The sequence below is a fragment of the Pseudophryne corroboree genome, chromosome 2 (genome assembly GCF_028390025.1).
Source record: "Pseudophryne corroboree isolate aPseCor3 chromosome 2, aPseCor3.hap2, whole genome shotgun sequence".
Taxonomy (NCBI): Eukaryota; Metazoa; Chordata; class Amphibia; order Anura; family Myobatrachidae; genus Pseudophryne; species Pseudophryne corroboree.
In genome coordinates this window covers 930110911-930131883 of record NC_086445.1, presented here as the reverse complement: position 1 = coordinate 930131883, position 20973 = coordinate 930110911, and the positions used below count along the sequence as shown (strand labels likewise).

Here is a 20973-nt window from a genome sequence, read left to right as displayed (position 1 = left end):
GAAATGATGATCCTTCTTCGAAGAGAAGGCGTATTAATTATCCCTTACTTGGACGATCTCCTGATAAGGGCAAGATCCAGAGAACAGCTGGAGGTCGGAGTAGCACTAACTCAAGTAGTGCTCCAACAACACGGGTGGATTCTGAATTTTCCAAAATCCCAACTAATCCCGACGACACCTCTGCTGTTCCTAGGGATGATTCTGGACACTGTTCAGAAAAAGGTATTTCTTCCGGAGGAGAAAGCCAGGGAGTATCCGAACTCGTCAGGAACCTCCTAAAACCAGGGACAGTGTCTGTGCATCAATGCACAAGAGTCCTGGGAAAAATGGGGGTCTCTCTGCTATGGTGGTTGCAGAGTGCTCATCTGTTAGAGGGCCGCAGATTCGGCATACAGAACTGGGTCCTAGTGACCACGGATGCCAGCCTGAGAGGCTGGGGAGCGGTCACACAAGGAAGAAACTTCCAGGGCGTGTGGTCAAGCCTGGAAACGTCTCTTCACATAAATATACTGGAACTAAGAGCAATCTACAATGCTCTAAGCCTGGCAAAACCTCTGCTTCAGGGTCAGCCGGTGTTGATCCAGTCGGACAACATCACGGCAGTCGCCCACGTAAACAGACAGGGCGGCACAAGAAGCAGGAGGGCAATGGCAGAAGCTGCAAGGATTCTTCGCTGGGCGGAAAATCATGTGATAGCACTGTCAGCAGTGTTCATCCCGGGAGTGGACAACTGGGAAGCAGACTTCCTCAGCAGACACGATCTTCACCCGGGAGAGTGGGGACTTCATCCAGAAGTCTTCCACATGATTGTAGTCCATTGGGAAAGACCAATGGTGGACATGATGGCGTCCCGCCTCAACAAAAAACTGGACAGGTATTGCGCCAGGTCAAGAGACCCTCAGGCAATAGCTGTGGACGCTCTGGTAACACCATGGGTGTACCAGTCAGTGTATGTGTTCCCTCCTCTGCCTCTCATACCCAAGGTACTGAGAATTATACGGCAAAGGGGAGTAAGAACGATACTAGTGGCTCCGGACTGGCCAAGAAGGACTTGGTACCCGGAACTTCAGGAGATGCTCACGGAAGATCCGTGGCCTCTACCTCTAAGAAGGGATCTGCTTCAGCAGGGACCGTGTCTATTCCAAGACTTACCGCGGCTGCGTTTGACGGCATGGCGGTTGAACGCCGGATCCTAAGGGAAAAAGGCATTCCGGAAGAGGTCATCCCTACCCTGGTCAAAGCCAGGAAGAAGGTGACTGCACAACATTATCACCGCATTTGGAGAAAATATGTTGCATGGTGTGAGGCCAGGAAGGCCCCGACAGAGGAATTTCAACTGGGTCGATTCCTACATTTCCTGCAAACAGGATTATCTATGGGCCTCAAATTAGGGTCCATTAAGGTTCAAATTTCGGCCCTGTCGATTTTCTTCCAGAAAGAATTGGCTTCAGTTCCTGAAGTCCAGACTTTTGTAAAAGGAGTACTACATATACAACCCCCGGTTGTGCCCCCAGTGGCACCGTGGGATCTCAATGTAGTTTGGGATTTTCTCAAATCCCATTGGTTTGAGCCACTCAAATCGGTAGATTTGAAATATCTTACATGGAAAGTAACCATGCTACTGGCCCTGGCTTCAGCCAGGAGAGTGTCGGAATTGGCGGCTTTATCGTATAAAAGCCCATATCTGATTTTCCATTCGGACAGGGCAGAATTGAGGACGCGTCCTCATTTTCTGCCTAAGGTGGTATCAGCGTTTCACCTGAACCAGCCTATTGTGGTGCCTGCGGCTACTAGCGATTTGGAGGATTCCAAGTTGCTGGACGTTGTCAGAGCATTGAAAATATATATTTCAAGGACGGCTGGAGTCAGAAAATCTGACTCGCTGTTTATACTGTATGCACCCAACAAGCTGGGTGCTCCTGCTTCTAAGCAGACGATTGCTCGTTGGATTTGTAGCACAATTCAACTGGCACATTCTGTGGCAGGCCTGCCACAGCCTAAATCTGTCAATGCCCACTCCACAAGGAAGGTGGGCTCATCTTGGGCGGCTGCCCGAGGGGTCTCGGCATTACAACTCTGCCGAGCAGCTACGTGGTCAGGGGAGAACACGTTTGTAAAATTCTACAAATTTGATACCCTGGCTAAGGAGGACCTGGAGTTCTCTCATTCGGTGCTGCAGAGTCATCCGCACTCTCCCGCCCGTTTGGGAGCTTTGGTATAATCCCCATGGTCCTGACGGAGTCCCCAGCATCCACTAGGACGTCAGAGAAAATAAGAATTTACTCACCGGTAATTCTATTTCTCGTAGTCCGTAGTGGATGCTGGGCGCCCATCCCAAGTGCGGATTGTCTGCAATACTTGTACATAGTTATTGTTACAAAAAAATCGGGTTGTTTATTGTTGTGAGCCATCTTTTCAGAGGCTCCTACGTTATCATACTGTTAACTGGGTTCAGATCACAAGTTGTACGGTGTGATTGGTGTGGCTGGTATGAGTCTTACCCGGGATTCAAAATCCTTCCTTATTGTGTACGCTCGTCCGGGCACAGTATCCTAACTGAGGCTTGGAGGAGGGTCATAGGGGGAGGAGCCAGTACACACCACCTAGTGGTCAAACTTTTAAATTTTGTGCCCTGTCTCCTGCGGAGCCGCTATCCCCCATGGTCCTGACGGAGTCCCCAGCATCCACTACGGACTACGAGAAATAGAATTACCGGTGAGTAAATTCTTATTTTTTGGGGCAGGGCAAGCGCTTACGTTTGACTTTTGCTGAGGGCTCTGGGTAAACTTCATTTGTCTTTGCACATTTCTCCGACATATGTGATACTGGAAACCAGGACGTGAACTTTTTTATGCCATTGCTTTGTCTTAGGTCTGAAATGTAGCTAGCAGTGAATTCTGGGAAGTAGTCATTAGCTCATTTACGATTATTGTAGGAAAAGCCTAGCCTACCACCAACCACCGTGGCAGTGGTATTGTCATAAGAATTGTCACATGAAGTCTAGTGAGGTTAGTTTGCATGCAAGTTTCATTTCAGACCAGAGAATAAAGATGTAAAATTGAGCCTGTAAGGGGCACTTCAAGAGAGGAGGAGGCCCATGTGTAGAGTCCATCTGGGTCCTCTCCTCTCTCGTCGACTATGGGCACTAGGGGCCATAGAGCTGTCCCAGAGCCTAGTGCGCATGCTCAGGTGTGGCCATTTTCCCAGTGATTTTCTTACTGTGCATGCGTTAATGCCTGGAAAATGGCCGCCCACCCATTCAACTGGTGATTTCTGCAGCGCTGCTGCTTCCAACACGGGATTCGGGAGGGTAAGTATTAAAAAAATAGGCGCAGTGTGGGCCCCCCTGGACTCCAGGGGCCCGTGTGCACCACACACACTGCACCCGTTATAAATACGCCAGTGGAGCCACTGTCATCAGTTGGCTTTAAGTCCTAAATCAATATTAGCAAGAAAGGAAATTAACCCGCCACCTAGCCACACTGCACTAGCTGAGCACTCTAAACAGTGTAATAAGCATGGGTACTTGTAATGCTAATTTGAAGACAAAGTCTGGGGCGTATTAAGAGAGGTGTGCAGTCTTTGGGCTCCCTCCTCTCTCTCTCCTACCAGCAGCCGGGCAGCGTGTGGAGCTGGGTGCTAGTAGACTCTAGAGCGCATGTTCTCCACCCCATTTTTCTGGCAATTCCCCTGCTGCACATGTGCAAAACTGCGGGAAAATGGTCACCGTGCGTGATTTTGCACGGCTGTGGTAACGGACGCTGGACGCCAGAAAGGTGAGTACTGAAGAGATAGGTGCAGCGGGGTATGGGTCATTAGGTCGATAACATTTTGGTCAACAGTCATTAGGTTGACCACTATTGACATGTAAAAAGGTCGACATGAGTTTTTTTACTTTTTTTGGTGTCGTTTTCTTCGTAAAGTGAAGGGGAACCCCAATTAGTGCACTGTGTCCCCTCGCATAGCTCGCTTCACTCGTTATGCTTTGGGCAAGGTTACCATTTCCAATTGTAGTCCACGTGGATCGTAAAGTATAAAAAAGTGAAACATTTTTGAAAAACTCATGTCGACCTTTTTCCATGTAGACCTTGCTCATGTCGACTTAATGACCACGTCGACCTAGTGCATGTCGACCAATAGTGGTCAACCTAATGACTGTCTACCTAAGTCTTGTTGACCTAATGACCGTAAGCCGTGCAGCGCATACGGTGTGGGCCCCTCTGGCTGCACGCCCTCATCTGCGATGCATCCATGCTCACTGAGGTCCCCAGATCCCTCTGCGGTCCCCGGCTACTTCCTGCCTTATTGTCAGATTTGTTTGTTTGCAACACTTGTTTAAAATACATGTTAATATTATACTACAGATAAATGTCTCTTTTTTGACTAAGTGTATTGTTTTACTGAGATAAATGGTAACGAGCATCCTTTTGAAAATTAGAGGGCCTTACAATGTGACCCCTAAGTGTATCAGGTTGCTTGTCAATGATTGTATATTACTATTTAGTAGTATTCTGCTTAGTGTTTAATGTAGGTAAGTAATATTCATTATTTTACCAATCCACACGTTCTCAAAATGACTACCGTAACTAATATTAATAATAATGAGGTGGGATGAGAGGGAGGGGCTGGTTCTGTAGGTGTGAGCATTGGGAAGAGGTGGGATGAGAGGGAGGGGCTAGTTCTATAGGTGAGAGCATTGGGAAGAGGTGGGATGAGAGGGAGGGGCTAGTTCTATAGGTGAGAGCATTGGGAAGAGGTGGGATGAGAGGGAGGGGCTAGTTCTATAGGTGAGAGCATTGGGAAGAGGTGGGATGAGAGGGAGGGGCTAGTTCTATAGGTGAGAGCATTGGGAAGAGGTGGGATGAGAGGGAGGGGCTAGTTCTATAGGTGAGAGCATTGGGAAGAGGTGGGATGAGAGCGAGGGGCTAGTTCTATAGGTGAGAGCATTGGGATGAGAGGGAGAGGCTAGTTCTATAGGTGAGAGCATTGGGAAGAGGTGGGATGAGAGGGAGGGGCTAGTTCTGTAGGTGACAGCATTGGGATGAGAGGGAGAGGCTAGTTCTGTAGGTGAGAGCATTGGTAAGAGGTGGGATGAGAGGGAGGGGCTAGTTCTATAGGTGAGAGCATTGGGAAGAGGTGGGATGAGAGGGAGAGGCCACTTCTGTAGGTGAGAGCATTAGGAAGAGGTGGGATGAGAGGAAGGGGCTAGTTCTGTAGGTGAGAGTATTGGGAAGAGGTGGGATGAAAGGGACAGGCCACTTCTGTAGTTGAGAGCATTAGGAAGAGGTGGGATGAGAGGGAGAGGCTAGTTCTGTAGGTGAGAGTATTGGTAAGAGGTGGGATGAGAGGGAGGGCCTAGTTCTGTAGGTGACAGCATTGGGAAGAGGTGGGATGAGAGGGAGAGGCTAGTTCTATAGGTGAGAGCATTGGGAAAAGGTGGGATGAAAGGGAGAGGCCACTTCTGTAGGTGAGAGCATTAGGAAGAGGTGGGATGAGAGGGAGAGGCTAGTTCTGTAGGTGAGAGCATTGGGAAGAGGTGGGATGAGAGGGAGGGGCTAGTTCTGTAGGTGACAGCATTGGGAAGAGGTGGGATGAGAGGGAGGGGCTAGTTCTGTAGGTGAGAGCATTGGGATGAGAGGAAGAGGCTAGTTCTGTAGTGAGAGTATTGGGAAGAGGTGGGATGAGAGGGAGGGGCTAGTTCTGTAGGTGACAGTATTGGGAAGAGGTGGGATAAGAGGGAGAGGCTAGTTCTGTAGGTGAGAGTATTGGGAAGAGGTGGGATGAGAGGGAGGGGCTAGTTCTGTAGGTGACAGCATTGGGAAGAGGTGGGATGAGAGGGAGGGGCTAGTTCTGTAGGTGAGAGCATTGGGATGAGAGGGAGAGGCTAGTTCTGTAGGTGAGAGTATTGGGAAGAGGTGGGATGAGAGGGAGGGGCTAGTTCTGTAGGTGACAGCATTGGATAAGAGGTGGGATGAGAGGGAGGGGCTAGTTCTGTAGGTGAGAGCATTGGGATGAGAGGGAGAGGCTAGTTCTGTAGGTGAGAGTATTGGGAAGAGGTGGGATGAGAGGGAGGGGCTAGTTCTGTAGGTGACAGCATTGGATAAGAGGTGGGATGAGAGGGAGGGGCTAGTTCTGTAGGTGAGAGCATTGGGATGAGAGGGAGAGGCTAGTTCTGTAGGTGAGAGTATTGGGAAGAGGTGGGATGAGAGGGAGGGGCTAGTTCTGTAGGTGACAGCATTGGGAAGAGGTGGGATGAGAGGGAGGGGCTAGTTCTGTAGGTGACAGCATTGGATAAGAGGTGGGATGAGAGGGAGGGGCCACTTTTGTAGGTGAGAGCATCTGACCTAGTGATATCACAGGTAAGGGCCATATGCAATTCAAATTTGAAGCAAAGCTCTGTGCTGCAAATTAGGTCAGGAAATGGTGCCTGTCCCGTCCCCCCCCTTCCCTCCATAGACCAGTTTGCTGCATACACTTTTGTTAAATAAGGTTAGCATTGGTATTTTATTAGTGCTACGTGTTACTGGCAAAACTAACATTGCTTTGTCATTGTACCTTTCAGTGCCATCAACCTCGGAACAGACATGTTGGAACTCGACTGTCATCTCACAAAAGATGAAGAGGTTGTGGTGTCACATGATGGCAACTTGAAGCGGTCCACAGGCGTCACTGTCCATATATCAGAGCTGAACTACTGTGTGAGTACCAATACGAGCCTGCTCTCTGATTTCCATGCAGTGCAGCTTTCCCACCACCTTCAGACCTGGTAGTACTATTACAGGATAGTTGTAGGACTACACCTTGTCTTTTCATATGTGGAGCTTTCAAGTTATTACAGGTGATACACTAATGCCCTATATTATGTGTGGCGAGTTATTGCTTCTTAATTTTGATGTCAAGGGTGAGGAGGTTGTGTGCTGCTAGGGGGTTTGAGAATTTAAATGCTGCAAGAAAGATGTATGTATGTACCTTATGGCCCTAGCCTAGAATAATACATCCCATGTCTGGTTACCATGTCTGCTGTCCCCGCTGTAAGGGACGGAAGACTGAGAGATGACGAAAGTGGGAGGGGTGGCGGGAGAGGTTGGTGCTGTCCTGGTAGGATACAGAAACTGTTACCGTTCCAGCAGGTAATGTATTGAAAAAGTAGACTGAGAAAATATTGAAAACTAGTGGACTGTAATCGATAAAGATATAAGATAAAGTATTAATTTCAGCATGTCAAGTATTAATATTACCATTAATGCTTATAATATTTACTGCCAACCCTCTGTATGGTCCCTGATAATCACCCCTGTCCGTAATCACAGTAACCAGACCCCGGTTAATCAGGCTTGTGGCTGGTTCCTATTACCACGTGCAAATGTATATAACTTAAGGGCTGAGTGAACCCATTGGCATATGGGTTGTAGAAGGGGGAGGGTGAAAAGGCAGAGCTGTAAGTGCAAGCTTGGGGTCTCTCCGCTGACTCGTGCCTGAAGCGGGAGCTGTCACTGAGCTATACATAAGCCCAGCCTGTCTCTTTTGCTCAGCAACATGAAGTCTGTGCCCCTGTACACAACGGATAACATGTAAGTCACCCTAAGGCGAGCTGTATGGCTGCACAAAATCACTCTGTGCACAACAGCATGCATTTTTTTATTTTATTATTTCAAAGGGCTCTAGAGAACCCAATTTCAGTGTCGGATTTGTTATTAATAATTAGGAAAGAATTTGGAAAGGTTCTTAGTACTTCTGCAGATGTATCCTCACATTACCGACGCCGGGATCCCGAACGCTGAATAGCCCATCAGTCGGCACGCCGACCAACAGGGACTATTCCCACCCCTGGTTGTCCACTCGCCCCCCTGCCAGCAATCTAAGAGATGGGATCCTGGTGTCGCCGGGATCCGCCGATCACCTGAACCCAGCCCCATTCACCATGCAATTTTGTACACAATGGTGGTCATTCCGAGTTGATCGCTAGCTGCTTTCGTTCGCCGCGATCAGGCAAAAAATCGGCACTTCTGCGCATGTGTATGCGGCTCAATGCGCACGCGCGACTTACTTTCACAAAAGCCGATGCAGTTTTACACAAGCTCTAGCGCCGCTTTTCAGTCGCACTGCTGGCCGCAGAGTGATTGACAGGAAGTGGGTGTTTCTGGGAGGTAACTGACCGTTTTCGGGGAGTGTGTGAAAAAACGCAGGCGTGTCAGATACAAACGCAGGAGTGGCAGGAAAAACGCAGGCATGGCTGTGCGAACGCAGGGCGTGTTTGTGACGTCAAAACAGGAACTAAACAGCCTGAAGTGATTGCAAGCTAGGAGTAAGTCTCGAGCTACTCTGAAACTGTACAATCTTTTTTTGTAGCATCGATGCGATCCATTCGTTCGCACTTCTGCTAAGCTAAGATACACCCCCTGAGGGCGGCGGCTTAGCGTTTGCATGGCTGCTAAAAGCAGCTAGCGAGCGATCAACTCGGAATGAGGGCCAATGTGTCTTATTTCATCACTAATGTGAAAAATGTACAACATACGGGTATCCTGGCCACAAGGGCTGGTACTGCAGGTAACTGCTGTCAGATGTCAACCTGTGTATAATGGTAAAAGACTGAGGAAGGATACAGGTGTGCAGCGCCATGCATGGCATCACGCATCATTGTGCTTAATCTGCAAATCTATGCTAATTCCTGTGCATCAAACATATGTATCCTAATTACCTTGCACAGTAATTCAGAGGGGATCCGGTCTGAAGATTGACAGTGTCTAGGTCAACAAAGTTTAGGTCGACTACTATAGTTCGATAGTCACTAGGTCGACAGGGTTTCTAGGTCGACAGGTCAAAAGGTCGACATTAGTTTTTCAAATTCTTTTTCTTTTTTTGAACCCTTTCATACTTAACGATCCTCGTGGACTACGACTGGAATGGTAATCTGTGCCGAGTGAAGCGGTAGTGGAGCGAGGCACCCTGCCCGAAGCATGGCGAGTGAACTTGGTGCACTAATTGGGGTTCCCGGTCACTCTACGAAGAAAACGACACAAAAACAAACAAAAAAACACTCATGTCGAACTTTTGACCTGTCCACCTAGCACATGTCGACCTACAAACCCTGTCGAGCTTCCAATACCGTCGACGTAGTGACTGTCAACCTATAGTGGTTGACCTAAACATTGTCGACCTAGACACTGTCGATCTAATGATCCACACCCATTCTGAGATGGGCGCAGCTTCCATTCTTTTGCAACTGGCAGATGCAAGGGAGTTTAAAGAGAGGAGAGGGCCCATGTGCAGGCTCCGCGTGGGCCGCCTCCTCTCATGCAGCGGGCAGCGCAGGTCTCCGGGAACACGGCACCCATGCCTTGTGCCTGGGAGACATATCTATTGAGGATGCGTAAATCACAGGGAAAATGGATGCGGTGGGCATTTTCCAAGTGATTTATGTCTGCAGCGTCGGCCGCCACAGGACTCCGTAGGGGTAAGTTTATTTATATGGGTGTAGGGTGTGCGTTGGGGGAGGTGTTGGGGAGTGGTGACCAAAACGCAGATGTGTTACGTCCATTTTGGGGGCGATTGCATCTTTGGATACAGTGGTTCTGTTCCAGGCCTCTCAGTTGCTGCCCTGTGCCTGGCCAGGGCTCTGATGGTGCCACTGATGTTCCTGACCAATGCTGCATCTTCAGGCGCAAGTGGCGGATCTGAGAAGCCACCGGTAGGAGTCTCTATACAAAAGACTGCTGCTGCGGCATTTGCATATATTCTCAGATCCGCTGCGTCCAAAGATGCAGCACAGACCCGATTTGCACCCACCTCTGAATCAGGCATGTTAAGAGACTTTGGATGTAGCTGCAATGTGTATAAGACTGTAAATTAAGGATACGGTATGATAATCCCAAAATCGCTACCTGTGGCGGAGTGTTGAAGTCTCGTCATTCAGAAGGATAGGTGAAGAATAAGGACGTTATCTGCTCCCTCGTATCTATATGTTCTCACATGGTAAGTAACAAATTCAGCCCTGGCACCTCTCTGTGCGGTACACGCGTACACGAAAATAGTGAACTGCCATACCTCACAGGGGGTGTCACAAGTCACAGGATGTGGCCTTGTGGCACTCCTCGTCTCTCTGCATGCTGGTCGGGCAGAATGCCCAGAGACGGAGCTGCCCGACCAGGCTTTCGGGCCAGACCGTCCCATGAGGCCATCGGCTCTTCTGGCGTTTGGCAGAAGGGCCAGATGGATAGTACGGGCCTGTAGAAGGCTTTTAGGCACATTAGACAGCTGCAGGTCATTATAAGGCAAACATCAGTGCCTAACACTGCGGGTAACCGAGGACAATTATTCAAACAAGTGTAGACACAAGCTAGAACATCTGACTGGGTATGGGGCAATGTACATTTGTTTATGTAAATGTCCTGGGGGTGTTTTTCATAGTGCACCAAAATGTGTTTATATTTTCAGCCTCCTTGTGACTTTCAGACGCTCATTTATGGGATAAACAGATTAGCTGTCTGTTTACCTGTGTGATTTATCATCATAAGTTAAACATCATCATTAGGTAACACACTTGCAGATCTGCATCCAGTCCCACAGTCTCAGAGCAGCGGCCTAGTGCAGATGCCGTGTTACTAGTTTATTTTTAAGTGGATTGAAATGATGCAACCATAAATGGATTGTAAATATAAAGAAGACACGCTGTTTCATTTATTATTACATTTGCATCGTTAACTTCCATCAGTAACTGCTTAAGAATATTCCCCTAAAATGTAAGTGTGGCTACGAGGTTCAGCAGGGATCATGGGAACGGGAGAGAATCACAAAGTCTAAATAAATACAAAAGACGTTTCTCAGAGACCTGCAATACGGCGTAGATATTCTGTGTTATTCTGCGTTACCATGCATTGTATGTGCATCAAGCAGACACTGAGATGCCATTACAATAAGAAGCCTTTATTATATCTTGACCGTAATAAGGAGATTAATCGTTTCTTACGCATGCAGCAATCAGACAGAATTTACAGTATAGTACATACATTTAACTAGTAAAAAATGTCACAAATGGGCAATTCTTCTAGCTTGTAAATGTGAAATCGGTCATCATGGAGAATGGCAGTCAGTACCCCTTCCTGTGACACATAGCGCTAACAGCCTATAGCCTGGAGATAAGTGATCAAGGTATTCTGTATTTGCCAGTACACATCTTGCACTGTTGCACCTCCTCCATTGTGCACAACCAGTTTGCAAGTAATCAACAGAGAACATTGGGGGTAATTCAGACCTGATTGCTGCTCTGTGTTTTCAGGCACAGTGGGCGATCAGGCACAAACTGCGCATGCACCGCAATGCGCAGGCGCGTCACACGGGTACAAAGCGGATCGCCGCTCAGTGATGGGTTTGTGCGACGGATCCGTTCGCACAGGTGATCACAAGGAGATTGACCGTTTTCTGGGAGTGTCTGGAAAAACGCAGGCGTGTCCATGTGTTAGCAGGGAGGGTTCCTGACGTCAATTCCACTCCCGGACAGGCTGATGTGATAGCAGTGGCTGAGTAAGTCCTGGGCTGCGCAGAGACTGCACAAAATCTGTTTGTACAGCTCTGCTACACATGCGTTCTCATACTTGCACAGCTAAAATACACTCCCCTGTAGGCGGCGACTATCTGATCGCAGCAATGCAAAAATCACTTGCAAGCGATCAGGTCTAAATTAGGTCCATTGTGCCTATCCTATAACTGGGTTTTTTAAGCATATCAGTCCAAAGATAAACGCTCTGCACACATTGGGGCAGATACTGAGTCACACGCTGCTTCTACTGCTTTATGGACTTTTGCTGCAGCTGCGTCTGTGACTGTATGCTAATGCTAGTAAAAGCCTGCCCCAGGTGTACAAGTTTTTGTCTGAATGTACAAGGGCAGAGGCGCTCACTTTGAGCATCTTTAGGTGCTGTAATACCACTTGGTGCATCTTTAAAGGGTAATATCGGTCGCACCATGGAAACTTGCACCAGGCTTTTCCATCTGAGTATGGCCTCAGATGTCAGCAGTTAAGCGTCTGTGTAGGCAGCCTCTTCAGCAACACGCCTATGGCATTCCCATAATATGCCCAAAAGACAGTCCATCTCTGTACGTTTGTATATACATTTTCAACACACTTTTGAGTGTGTGAGTCTAAAATCTGTACTGCGACTCTGAACAAACACAATTGGGACGCATGTGCAGTGTGACACATGCAGCGTAGCAAAAAATCACTCACTGCATCCGGCATCGACATAGCGATCCTCTATGTGATTTGGCTTTTCATAGAATGACCTTTCTGTTGCATAAAGCTTGGTATATATATATTGATATAGATAGTGAAAAGTCGACTCTTTCTGAGTTGATGTCAGTAAACTGTAATGGCACATTGACCTGTCCATTTCTCACAGTCATTTGTGATTGGCCCATCTAAGGACTTTTAGGAGATGTTCTATGATGGCCAGAGATGTTCCATGATGGCCGACAGACTGATTAGTGAACAAGCCTCAGCAGGCAAACGCACGTCTACAGCAGCTCCCGTTTGCACAGACATGAACACCAAGATGGCACAATTCAGCTGAACCAACACAGGCATTTATTTTTTATTTCTTTTCTGGCGCTCTCATATCTGGACCACAGTGTGTTCCCTGCAATGTGATTTATATCAGAGACCACTGCGGTTAACAATATACAGACAGCAGAAAAGCCTCCTGACTCTCATCCAGCATCCACTGCCCTTGAGGCAAAACAGTGGAAAGCAGAAACCTCAGTTCATAGGGGCCAGACATCTTTATCTTGCTTTTCAGTATCTATATCAATATACGTTTAAGGAACATACTTTTCTCCTATCAATTATTGTCTTATATGACACTTTTTATTATGTTACAAACAACTACATCTGGATAACAATCTCAAGAGTATCAATGGTCAGGACCTTCCCTTTTTTTCAGGCATAATTTCAGTTCTATTGATGATGGATTTTTTTACAATTGTACACACGAAAATAATCAACAGATAATTTTCTACATGGTACCAGTGGGATATTATGTTATATTCCACAATTTAGATGTGTGATCATTTAATTTGAGAAAGGGTATATCATCATGTATATTCTGACAATCTCTGTAAATAACTGGGCCTTTTTACATATTTGTTCTCTGTCTCTAGCGCATCCTATTAGCTTAGGTTAGATACATCCTACATGAGAGATTAGGACACCTTTATCACAGGGACTCTCCCACTACAAGCTGCTCTATAGCTATTTTAATTTAAAATCAAAATAAAAGTTATACTTTAATGAATTAAGGGCCTAACTAAGAGACGTACGTAAATCTGATGCTTACGCAAATCTCCAATGTTTTTAAATATGCGCATGCGCAAAAGCCGCGCTGCACTTGTTCAGATCTGGAGCTGTGATGTTGCTCGCAGTGCCCCAAATGCTGCTGCATGATTGGCAGGCTGCTGGTGTACGTGTGCTGCGACAGGGCGGTGATAGGCAGCAATCCACAAAACGGGCGCGTGTCGGAAGCCAGTGGCTGCATCCTTAGATGCTGGTTATTCAGATGTCTGATGCTCACGTCGGTGATCTGATGCTGCATCCTCGGCGAGGATGCAGCAGCCGATCACAGAAGCCGGCAGTGGGTGTTTTTTAACTCAAGATGCCTCCTGCGGCTTTTGTATACTTTCGCACCGCCACTGTATACAGCGGTGCAGAGGTGGTGAATTAGCATTCACCTTTGAATCTGCCCTTAATAAACTACAAGTGTGCCCCCGTAAAAGAGTTTCTTGTTGTTGTTGTTGTTGTTGTTGTTGTTGTTGTGCCCTTGCAAAAGAATATCCTTGTGATTGGACTGTTTTCTGACTCTGGGGAACACGGACAACCCAAGCAATTTACAGTCATTTATCTTAACCAATTATGAAATGTTAGTTACAACAATACTTGGGTACAGAAAATGCACTAATCCCGTGCAGGAACCCCTTTTTCTGTCTCTGTGTACTTTGGGGTTAATTCAGAGCTGATCGGTGCTGTGCATTTTCGCATAGTAGCAATCAGGCCTGAACTGCGCATGCGCTGGCGCATGGCAAAAAGCCGACGGCTGTCTTAGCCCTGCGATCGCCTCTGCCTAATTGACAGGCAGAAGCAGTCGCTGGGTGGGAGGCGGCGTTGGGAGGGGAGGGGGCTGTGGTGGCTGCGTGACGTCACACGCAGCCGCTACTCTTCCAGTACAAAAGCATCGCCACTGTGCAATGCCTTTGTACTTGTGCGACGGGGCAGGACCTGGCATGCGGGGCGGGATAGCCCTGTGCTGGGTGTCCCCCTGCATGTCAGGGAAGCTGATTGTAGATGTGCTAAATTTAGCACATCTATGATCAGGTCTGAATCACCCCCACAATTCTTATTAATTCTTATTAATATACGGACAAATGAAGATTGTTGGCTTGAAAATGCAATAAAAGCTATTTATTTCAGGAAATGCTGACTATTAGTTTAGACTATTACCATTCCGCGTAAGTGCACTTATACACAGAGGAATATATTCTCTTATGGGGAATATACATAAAGGTCATTTCTTATTGCGTTAGTGCTGACACTATATTTTACTCTAATTACTACATAGTGGAATCTGGAATATATGAGATCTGGGCATATGAACCTGAGATTTGAAGTTAAATATATTATACAGCAATGTATATGGGGATTACACTCACTGCTGTGGATGACTCCGGCTGCTGTGTCTGTGTGCGGCTACAGTGCATGAGAGTTACAGACCTCACCAATCCTCCACCAATAATCTGCCTATTGCTCCTTGTACACTCCCCCGACTCCTCCCACTCTGCCTGTTATCTGTGGGCAGTGACTGCTCCCCTGACTCTGAACTCCGGACATATACAGCAGTCATCGATGCAATGGTGAGGTGATTTGGCACTGTCAGGGCCGGATGAAAGGCCACATGGCCTGGGGCCTATACTAAGAAGGGGAGGGGCTGTGACCAGTGCTGTGTGGGTGTGGTCAGTGCTGTGTGGGTGTGGTCAGTGCCGTGTGGGTGTGTACACCACTACACTATCAGACCCACTGTCTCACATAATACATAAAGATAGAAAAATTGCAGAATTTTGTGAGAAAACTAGAAATTCAATTTTAATACTTATGATTTATGGCCAACTGTTTGGGCGGCTAGGCGGCTTGTTATCATCAAACTGTCATGAAGATGGGCCTATTTTATTTGGAGGCCTTGAGCTGTAGCTCCATTCGCCCCATTGTTTATCTGGCCATGCCCAATCAGGGCAAAATGCCACCCCTACCATTCAATCCACCTTCCCTCTCCCCTCTGATTGGTTTCCTGACTGCCCTGCAGTTCATTTATATCTTAACCTGCAATTAATTCTGAAGCCCCTGGTACTGCTCATACAGCAGAACGTCAATTGGCTTATTCACCCAAACCTGCAAGCTGTAATAACAACAAATAATACACACATAGGGCCGAATTCCGTTACCACGGGCTAATTGATCTGCCACAGCTATTCAGTTACAGCCCGCAGCAGTCTGCAATCAGCCCCAAGGCTGCTGTTTACCTAGGTTTCCATGTTAACTGCCCTGATCGCTGGTGCTACAAAGCTGTTAACCCAATGTCTAGCTGATGTCTCTGTAATACCTGGCTTTCTTCAGTATTGTTGCCAGTGCCACACACCTACATGTATGCAAGGCAGGCTCTATTGCCCTTGCAGCACAAATTCCAGAGGTGAAGCTATCCTTTCTGTCACCTGGAGCATAGTATAATGTCCACATCCCCACCCCCACATCCGTCCAGCCTCAGTTGATAGTAGTCACCTTCTACCAATATGACCGCCATATAATACAGACATCATTAATAACTGCTATATGCTATAGACAGCATTAGTGAACACCATATACTACAGACAGCTTCAATGACCTCCATATACCACAGACTGCTTCAGTGACCTCCATATACTACAAACAGCTTTAATGACCACCGTACACTACAGCAGTAGTTTCCAAACTTTTTTGAATCACGGCGCCCTAGAATATCAGAATTTTTTTCACGGCACCCCTAGGCCAAAAGTTTCTTATTGAGAAATTTAGAAAGAAATATTACATTAAGTAGATCGCGTTTATATGTCATCCTTAGGGTCAGTTGTGTGGTGAGGGACAAGATATGCTTCTGTTTGGCCATATATTTTATGACTGGCAACCACCAGCACTGGTTTTGCCTATTAATTGACCATGAATAATTTGAATTGGTTCTGGACCACCAACCCAGGGCACCCCTGCAAGTGTCCCGAGGCACCCCAAGGAGCCACGGCACACAGTTTGGGAACCTCTGTACTACAGGCAGCTTCAGTGACCGCCATACACTGCAGACAGCTTCAGTGACTGCTTATCAGTTTTAGATCTCTTCTGTTGAAGCCATATAGCAGTGCTCAGGAAGAGGGAAGCAGCGCCCGCTGAGAATGTATGCATCAATAAAGTTTGTTGTACAATGCTAGACTTTTAGTTGCTTTCACCTGTCACCATGTTTATTTAAAGCATGAATTAAAGTGCCCTTGTAATCTGAGACGTGGACTGATTATTTCTGAATAACAATATTTCAGTATAAATTCCTTTTATTTGCAAATCTAATAGAATTATCTTCCTACGGTATAAGTATGTTAAAATGCATTTGATTTAGGAGATATTTGAGCTCCAGCTGTAACAGATATCAGTGTAGTTAATTCAATCACTGTGATACCTTCTGCGTTCTTCTCCTGGCTTTATTCGTTAAGCCACATTTGATCAGCAGAAACATGCTTTATTTTCAGATCTGAATTACAAAGAGATCTGACCTGCAAAGTATTATATGCTGTTAATTGATTACAGACATTACTCTCCTTGTCATCTTCAGATACAGTTTACAGCATTAGAAGCATTGGGGCCTTTGGTTAATAATGTCTCATATATTTCTAGATAGATAGATAGATCAGACAGACAGACAGACAGATTGCTGGCATACCATTCAGGTATCCACATAGAAATACGGCATATGGAAATGTGGCCAAAGAACCTTGGGGGTAATTCCAAGTTGATCACAGCAGGATTTTTGATAGCAATTGGGCAAAACCATGTGCACTGCATGGGGAGGGGGGGGGGGGGGGCAGATATAACATTTGCAGAGAGAGTTAGATTTGGGTGGGTTATTTTGTTTCTGTGCAGGGTAAATACTGGCTGCTTTATTTTTACACTGCAATTTAGATTGCAGATTGAACTCACCACACCCAAATCTAACTCTCTCTCTGCACATGTTATATCTGCCTCCCCTGCAGTGCACATGGTTTTGCCCAACTGCTAACAAAGTTCCTGCTGCGATCAACTCAGAATTACCCCCCTTATTCAGAGGTGGACGTCGCAGATTGCCGCATACGCAGCCAGATCTGTGTCCATCTCCTCACATTCTGAAGGCCGTCAAGCATGTGTGATGGGCCGCCTCCTGATGCGTCCGCATCGACTTAAGGGTGACCCCTGGCTGCATGTCAGGTGGTCCCCTGCCATTTTTTTAATCGGAACGGCTGCATGTGACATCACGCAGTCGCCCCGAAAACACTCCCGGCCCGCCCTCTTTCGGCCCACCATGCCTCCCACCAACGCCGCCTCACGAACACCCGCCGCTGTCAATCACACTACCGCCACGGCCGCAATGTGTAAGGTCGCTCACACGCACTGCGGCCAGTGCCCGTGCGCAGACTACCTAAATGCAGCCACTGCGTACAGATGCGCGGCAGCAGTCAAGGTTTTGCCTGCATTTTCCATTCAGTACATCATGCCCTCTATCTCACTCCACTTTATCACTCTCTAAGGCTTTAGTACATCTGCCCCTTTGTGTAAGTGCTCCTAGATTTCACCAAGCGTGAACGATTTCTGTAGTAAATGTTTTCCCAGTCAGTTGGGAGGAATTGGGCACAGTAAGCGCACTAGCTGAGGTGCCTGATTGTGCAGAGCATTTTCTATTGCATAGTGAGGTGCCTGATTGTGCAGAGCATTTTCTATTGCATAGTGAGGTGCCTGATTGTGCAGAGCATTTTCTATTGCATAGTGAGGTTCCTTATTGTGCAGAGCATTTTCTATTGCATAGTGAGGTGCCTTATTGTGCAGAGCATTTTCTATTGCATAGTGAGGTGCCTGATTGTGCAGAGCATTTTCTATTGCATAGTGAGGTGCCTGATTGTGCAGAGCATTTTCTATTGCATAGTGAGGTGCCTGATTGTGCAGAGCATTTTCTATTGCATAGTGAGGTGCCTTATTGTGCAGAGCATTTTCTATTGCATAGTGAGGTGCCTGATTGTGCAGAGCATTTTCTATTGCATAGTGAGGTGCCTTATTGTGCAGAGCATTTTCTATTGCATAGTGAGGTGCCTGATTGTGCAGAGCATTTTCTATTGCATAGTGAGGTTCCTGATTGTGCAGAGCATTTTCTATTGCATAGTGAGGTGCCTGATTGTGCAGAGCATTTTCTATTGCATAGTGAGGTGCCTGATTGTGCAGAGCATTTTCTATTGCATAGTGAGGTGCCTTATTGTGCAGAGCATTTTCTATTGCATAGTGAGGTGCCTGATTGTGCAGGGTGAGGTTATTGTAATCATATGAAGGGGTGGAAAGACATTTCACCAGAGCTCCTCGCCACGTGGCGTGGCACACAGCCATTTCCATTACACAAAATGACTTGTCCTGTACTTTTAGTGGGTCTCATATTTCACCGGTTTGGGTATGTTATCAAATGACTGACAGTGGCATCCCAACACTGACGATACCGACACCGGATGGGGTAAGTATTGTACCCCTTTTCCCATACCCTAACGACCCTGAGGTGGAGGCTATGGCTAACCCCTCGGGACTGGCAGCTACGGCTAACCCTTGGGGGGTGACAGCTATGGCTAACCACCCCCTAGTACATAACCCTACCCCCACTGCCTAACCCTAACCCGATACTCACCTTCGGGACGTCAGCTGTCGCTTTTAATCCAGCGCCTATATTCCGACCTCTAGGATGCTGAACGCATCCTTATTTCACCTTGGATTGTCCCTTTGTATTGTGCTTTGGTGGATACGTGCATCGTCAGGGAAACTCAAAGCAATCTAATAAAAAGTTGCACTCACACCATTATACAGTCTCTCTGCCCCCTCACTCTCATGATTCATTTAAGCCGTAATGAAGCTCTATTGTAGGAGACAACGTAATGTTTATGTCAGTGGAAGCACTGGGAAAAGGCAGGACTGTGATGTGATGGCCTAAGTTTTGAACAGCGTGCCTCAGTCTGGAGTGCCTCCCCCTGGCAGCGGCTATGTCTCATGATAGTGGAGGCTATCCGTGCACCGGTTACGACCTCAACGCACCTCACTGCCATGCACCTCATTGTGTCATGTACGGATCATCCACAGGTGCATGACAACCCATTCTGCATTGCAAATTTGATGACGTCCAGTGATTCCAAATCAGTAAATGAATAGGGAAAAGGCAGGACATTCTTATTTTGGGTTGGCGCTGATATGTTTGGTTTGGGGCTGATATGCCGACGGGATTTCCTGTGTGTGACATTGGTTATAGGACATTGCCTGAATATAGATTTTTTTCGTTCAAACAAGCTCCATAATATTGTATTTTTAAAAATGAAATAATTGGATTGCTGCAGACACATAAATGGTTCTTTGCCTTTCCAGGATCTGCCTCCATATTTGCCACAACTGGATGTGACCTTTGAAAAAGGTAAATGTATTTTTCCTGTTATTGCTGTATTATTAGATAGATATGTTAGCTCTGCTGGGTAAACATGAACTATGCTATTTAACTAAGGTGTCTTGTGATAAGGAGCTTAGAGAAAATGTATAATCACTCTTTGTAATCATTTCATACTACATAGTGACATATAGTTACTAAGGTTGGAAAATGAGGCCATTTTCATACATCCTAATTGTGATCATCCAAAACACCTCAGTCAGTGTGACAGCCGCCAATTCACAGGGGATCAGAGTAAAATCTCCCTGGATGAGTCATCCCTGTAATATCCCCATTGAGGTGACCATATCTACTTTCTGACTCACTCATTGTGGTCTTACTAGAGCCTTATACAGTGGGAATACATTGTACATATCTCCCTGCTTATGCAACCCAGGATTGTATCACTGCCTTTGTAGCCACTACCTGGCACTGTGGGAGAGAAATATGAAAGCTCGGAGAGAGATTAAGGGGTCTATTCATGAAGCAGTGAAAAGAGTGTAGAAGTGAGCCTGTGGAGAAGTTGCCTATGGCAACCAATCAGCTGCTCCGTACAATTATATAGTATGCAAATTATAAATGTTACTTCAATGCTGATTGGTTGCCATGGGCAACTTCTCCACTGGCTCACTTCTCCACACTTTTCACTGCTTCATGAATAGACCCCTAAGGGCAGGATGTACTAAGCTCTCCCGACGCGGAATCTCCCCTCTCTGCAATTCTGTTACCTGCTGCATGTTAACTGCTCTCCTCACACTGCCCAGCGCTGCCCTTCGCTCCCCATAGGTGTCTCATCTCTCCCTCCGCATCTGAATCCCCATAGCTGCGGCCACTCTACTTTCCGTGTTGACTCAGCCGCCCCCCCCCATCCCCCTTTCCTATTCTCTTTTGCACGCCCATTTACCATTTAGCACAGCATGACGGGATGTTGTGCTAACGCAGAGAACAGAGTGGCCGCGGCTAGGGTGGGGATTCAGGTGCGGAGTGGGAGATAAGAGACCTACAGGGAGTGAAGGGCAGCGCTGGCCAGAGGGAGGAGAGCAGTTACCGTGCAGCAGGTAACGGAATCGCAGAGAGGGGAGATTCCGCGGCGGGAGAGCTTAGTACATCCCGCCCTAATGGGTCTATGCACTAAACCTTTTAGGGTTATAAAGTGAACGGAGATAAAGTACCAGCCAATCAGCTCCTAACTGCAGTGTTACAGGCTGTGTTTGAAAAATGACAG

At 46.9% G+C, this 20973-nt stretch overlaps 1 protein-coding gene across 2 annotated transcripts in view; it reads left to right on the top strand.

The window, feature by feature from the left end:
- GDPD1 (glycerophosphodiester phosphodiesterase domain containing 1) overlaps positions 1 to 20973 on the top strand; it is a 155076-nt gene that overhangs the window by 77525 nt on the left and 56578 nt on the right. For both annotated transcript variants that reach the window (XM_063956218.1, XM_063956219.1), the window contains 2 exons: positions 6563 to 6698; positions 19694 to 19739. In XM_063956218.1, the coding sequence (XP_063812288.1) occupies positions 6563 to 6698; positions 19694 to 19739 (182 nt within the window). The remainder of the gene's footprint in view (positions 1 to 6562; positions 6699 to 19693; positions 19740 to 20973) is intronic.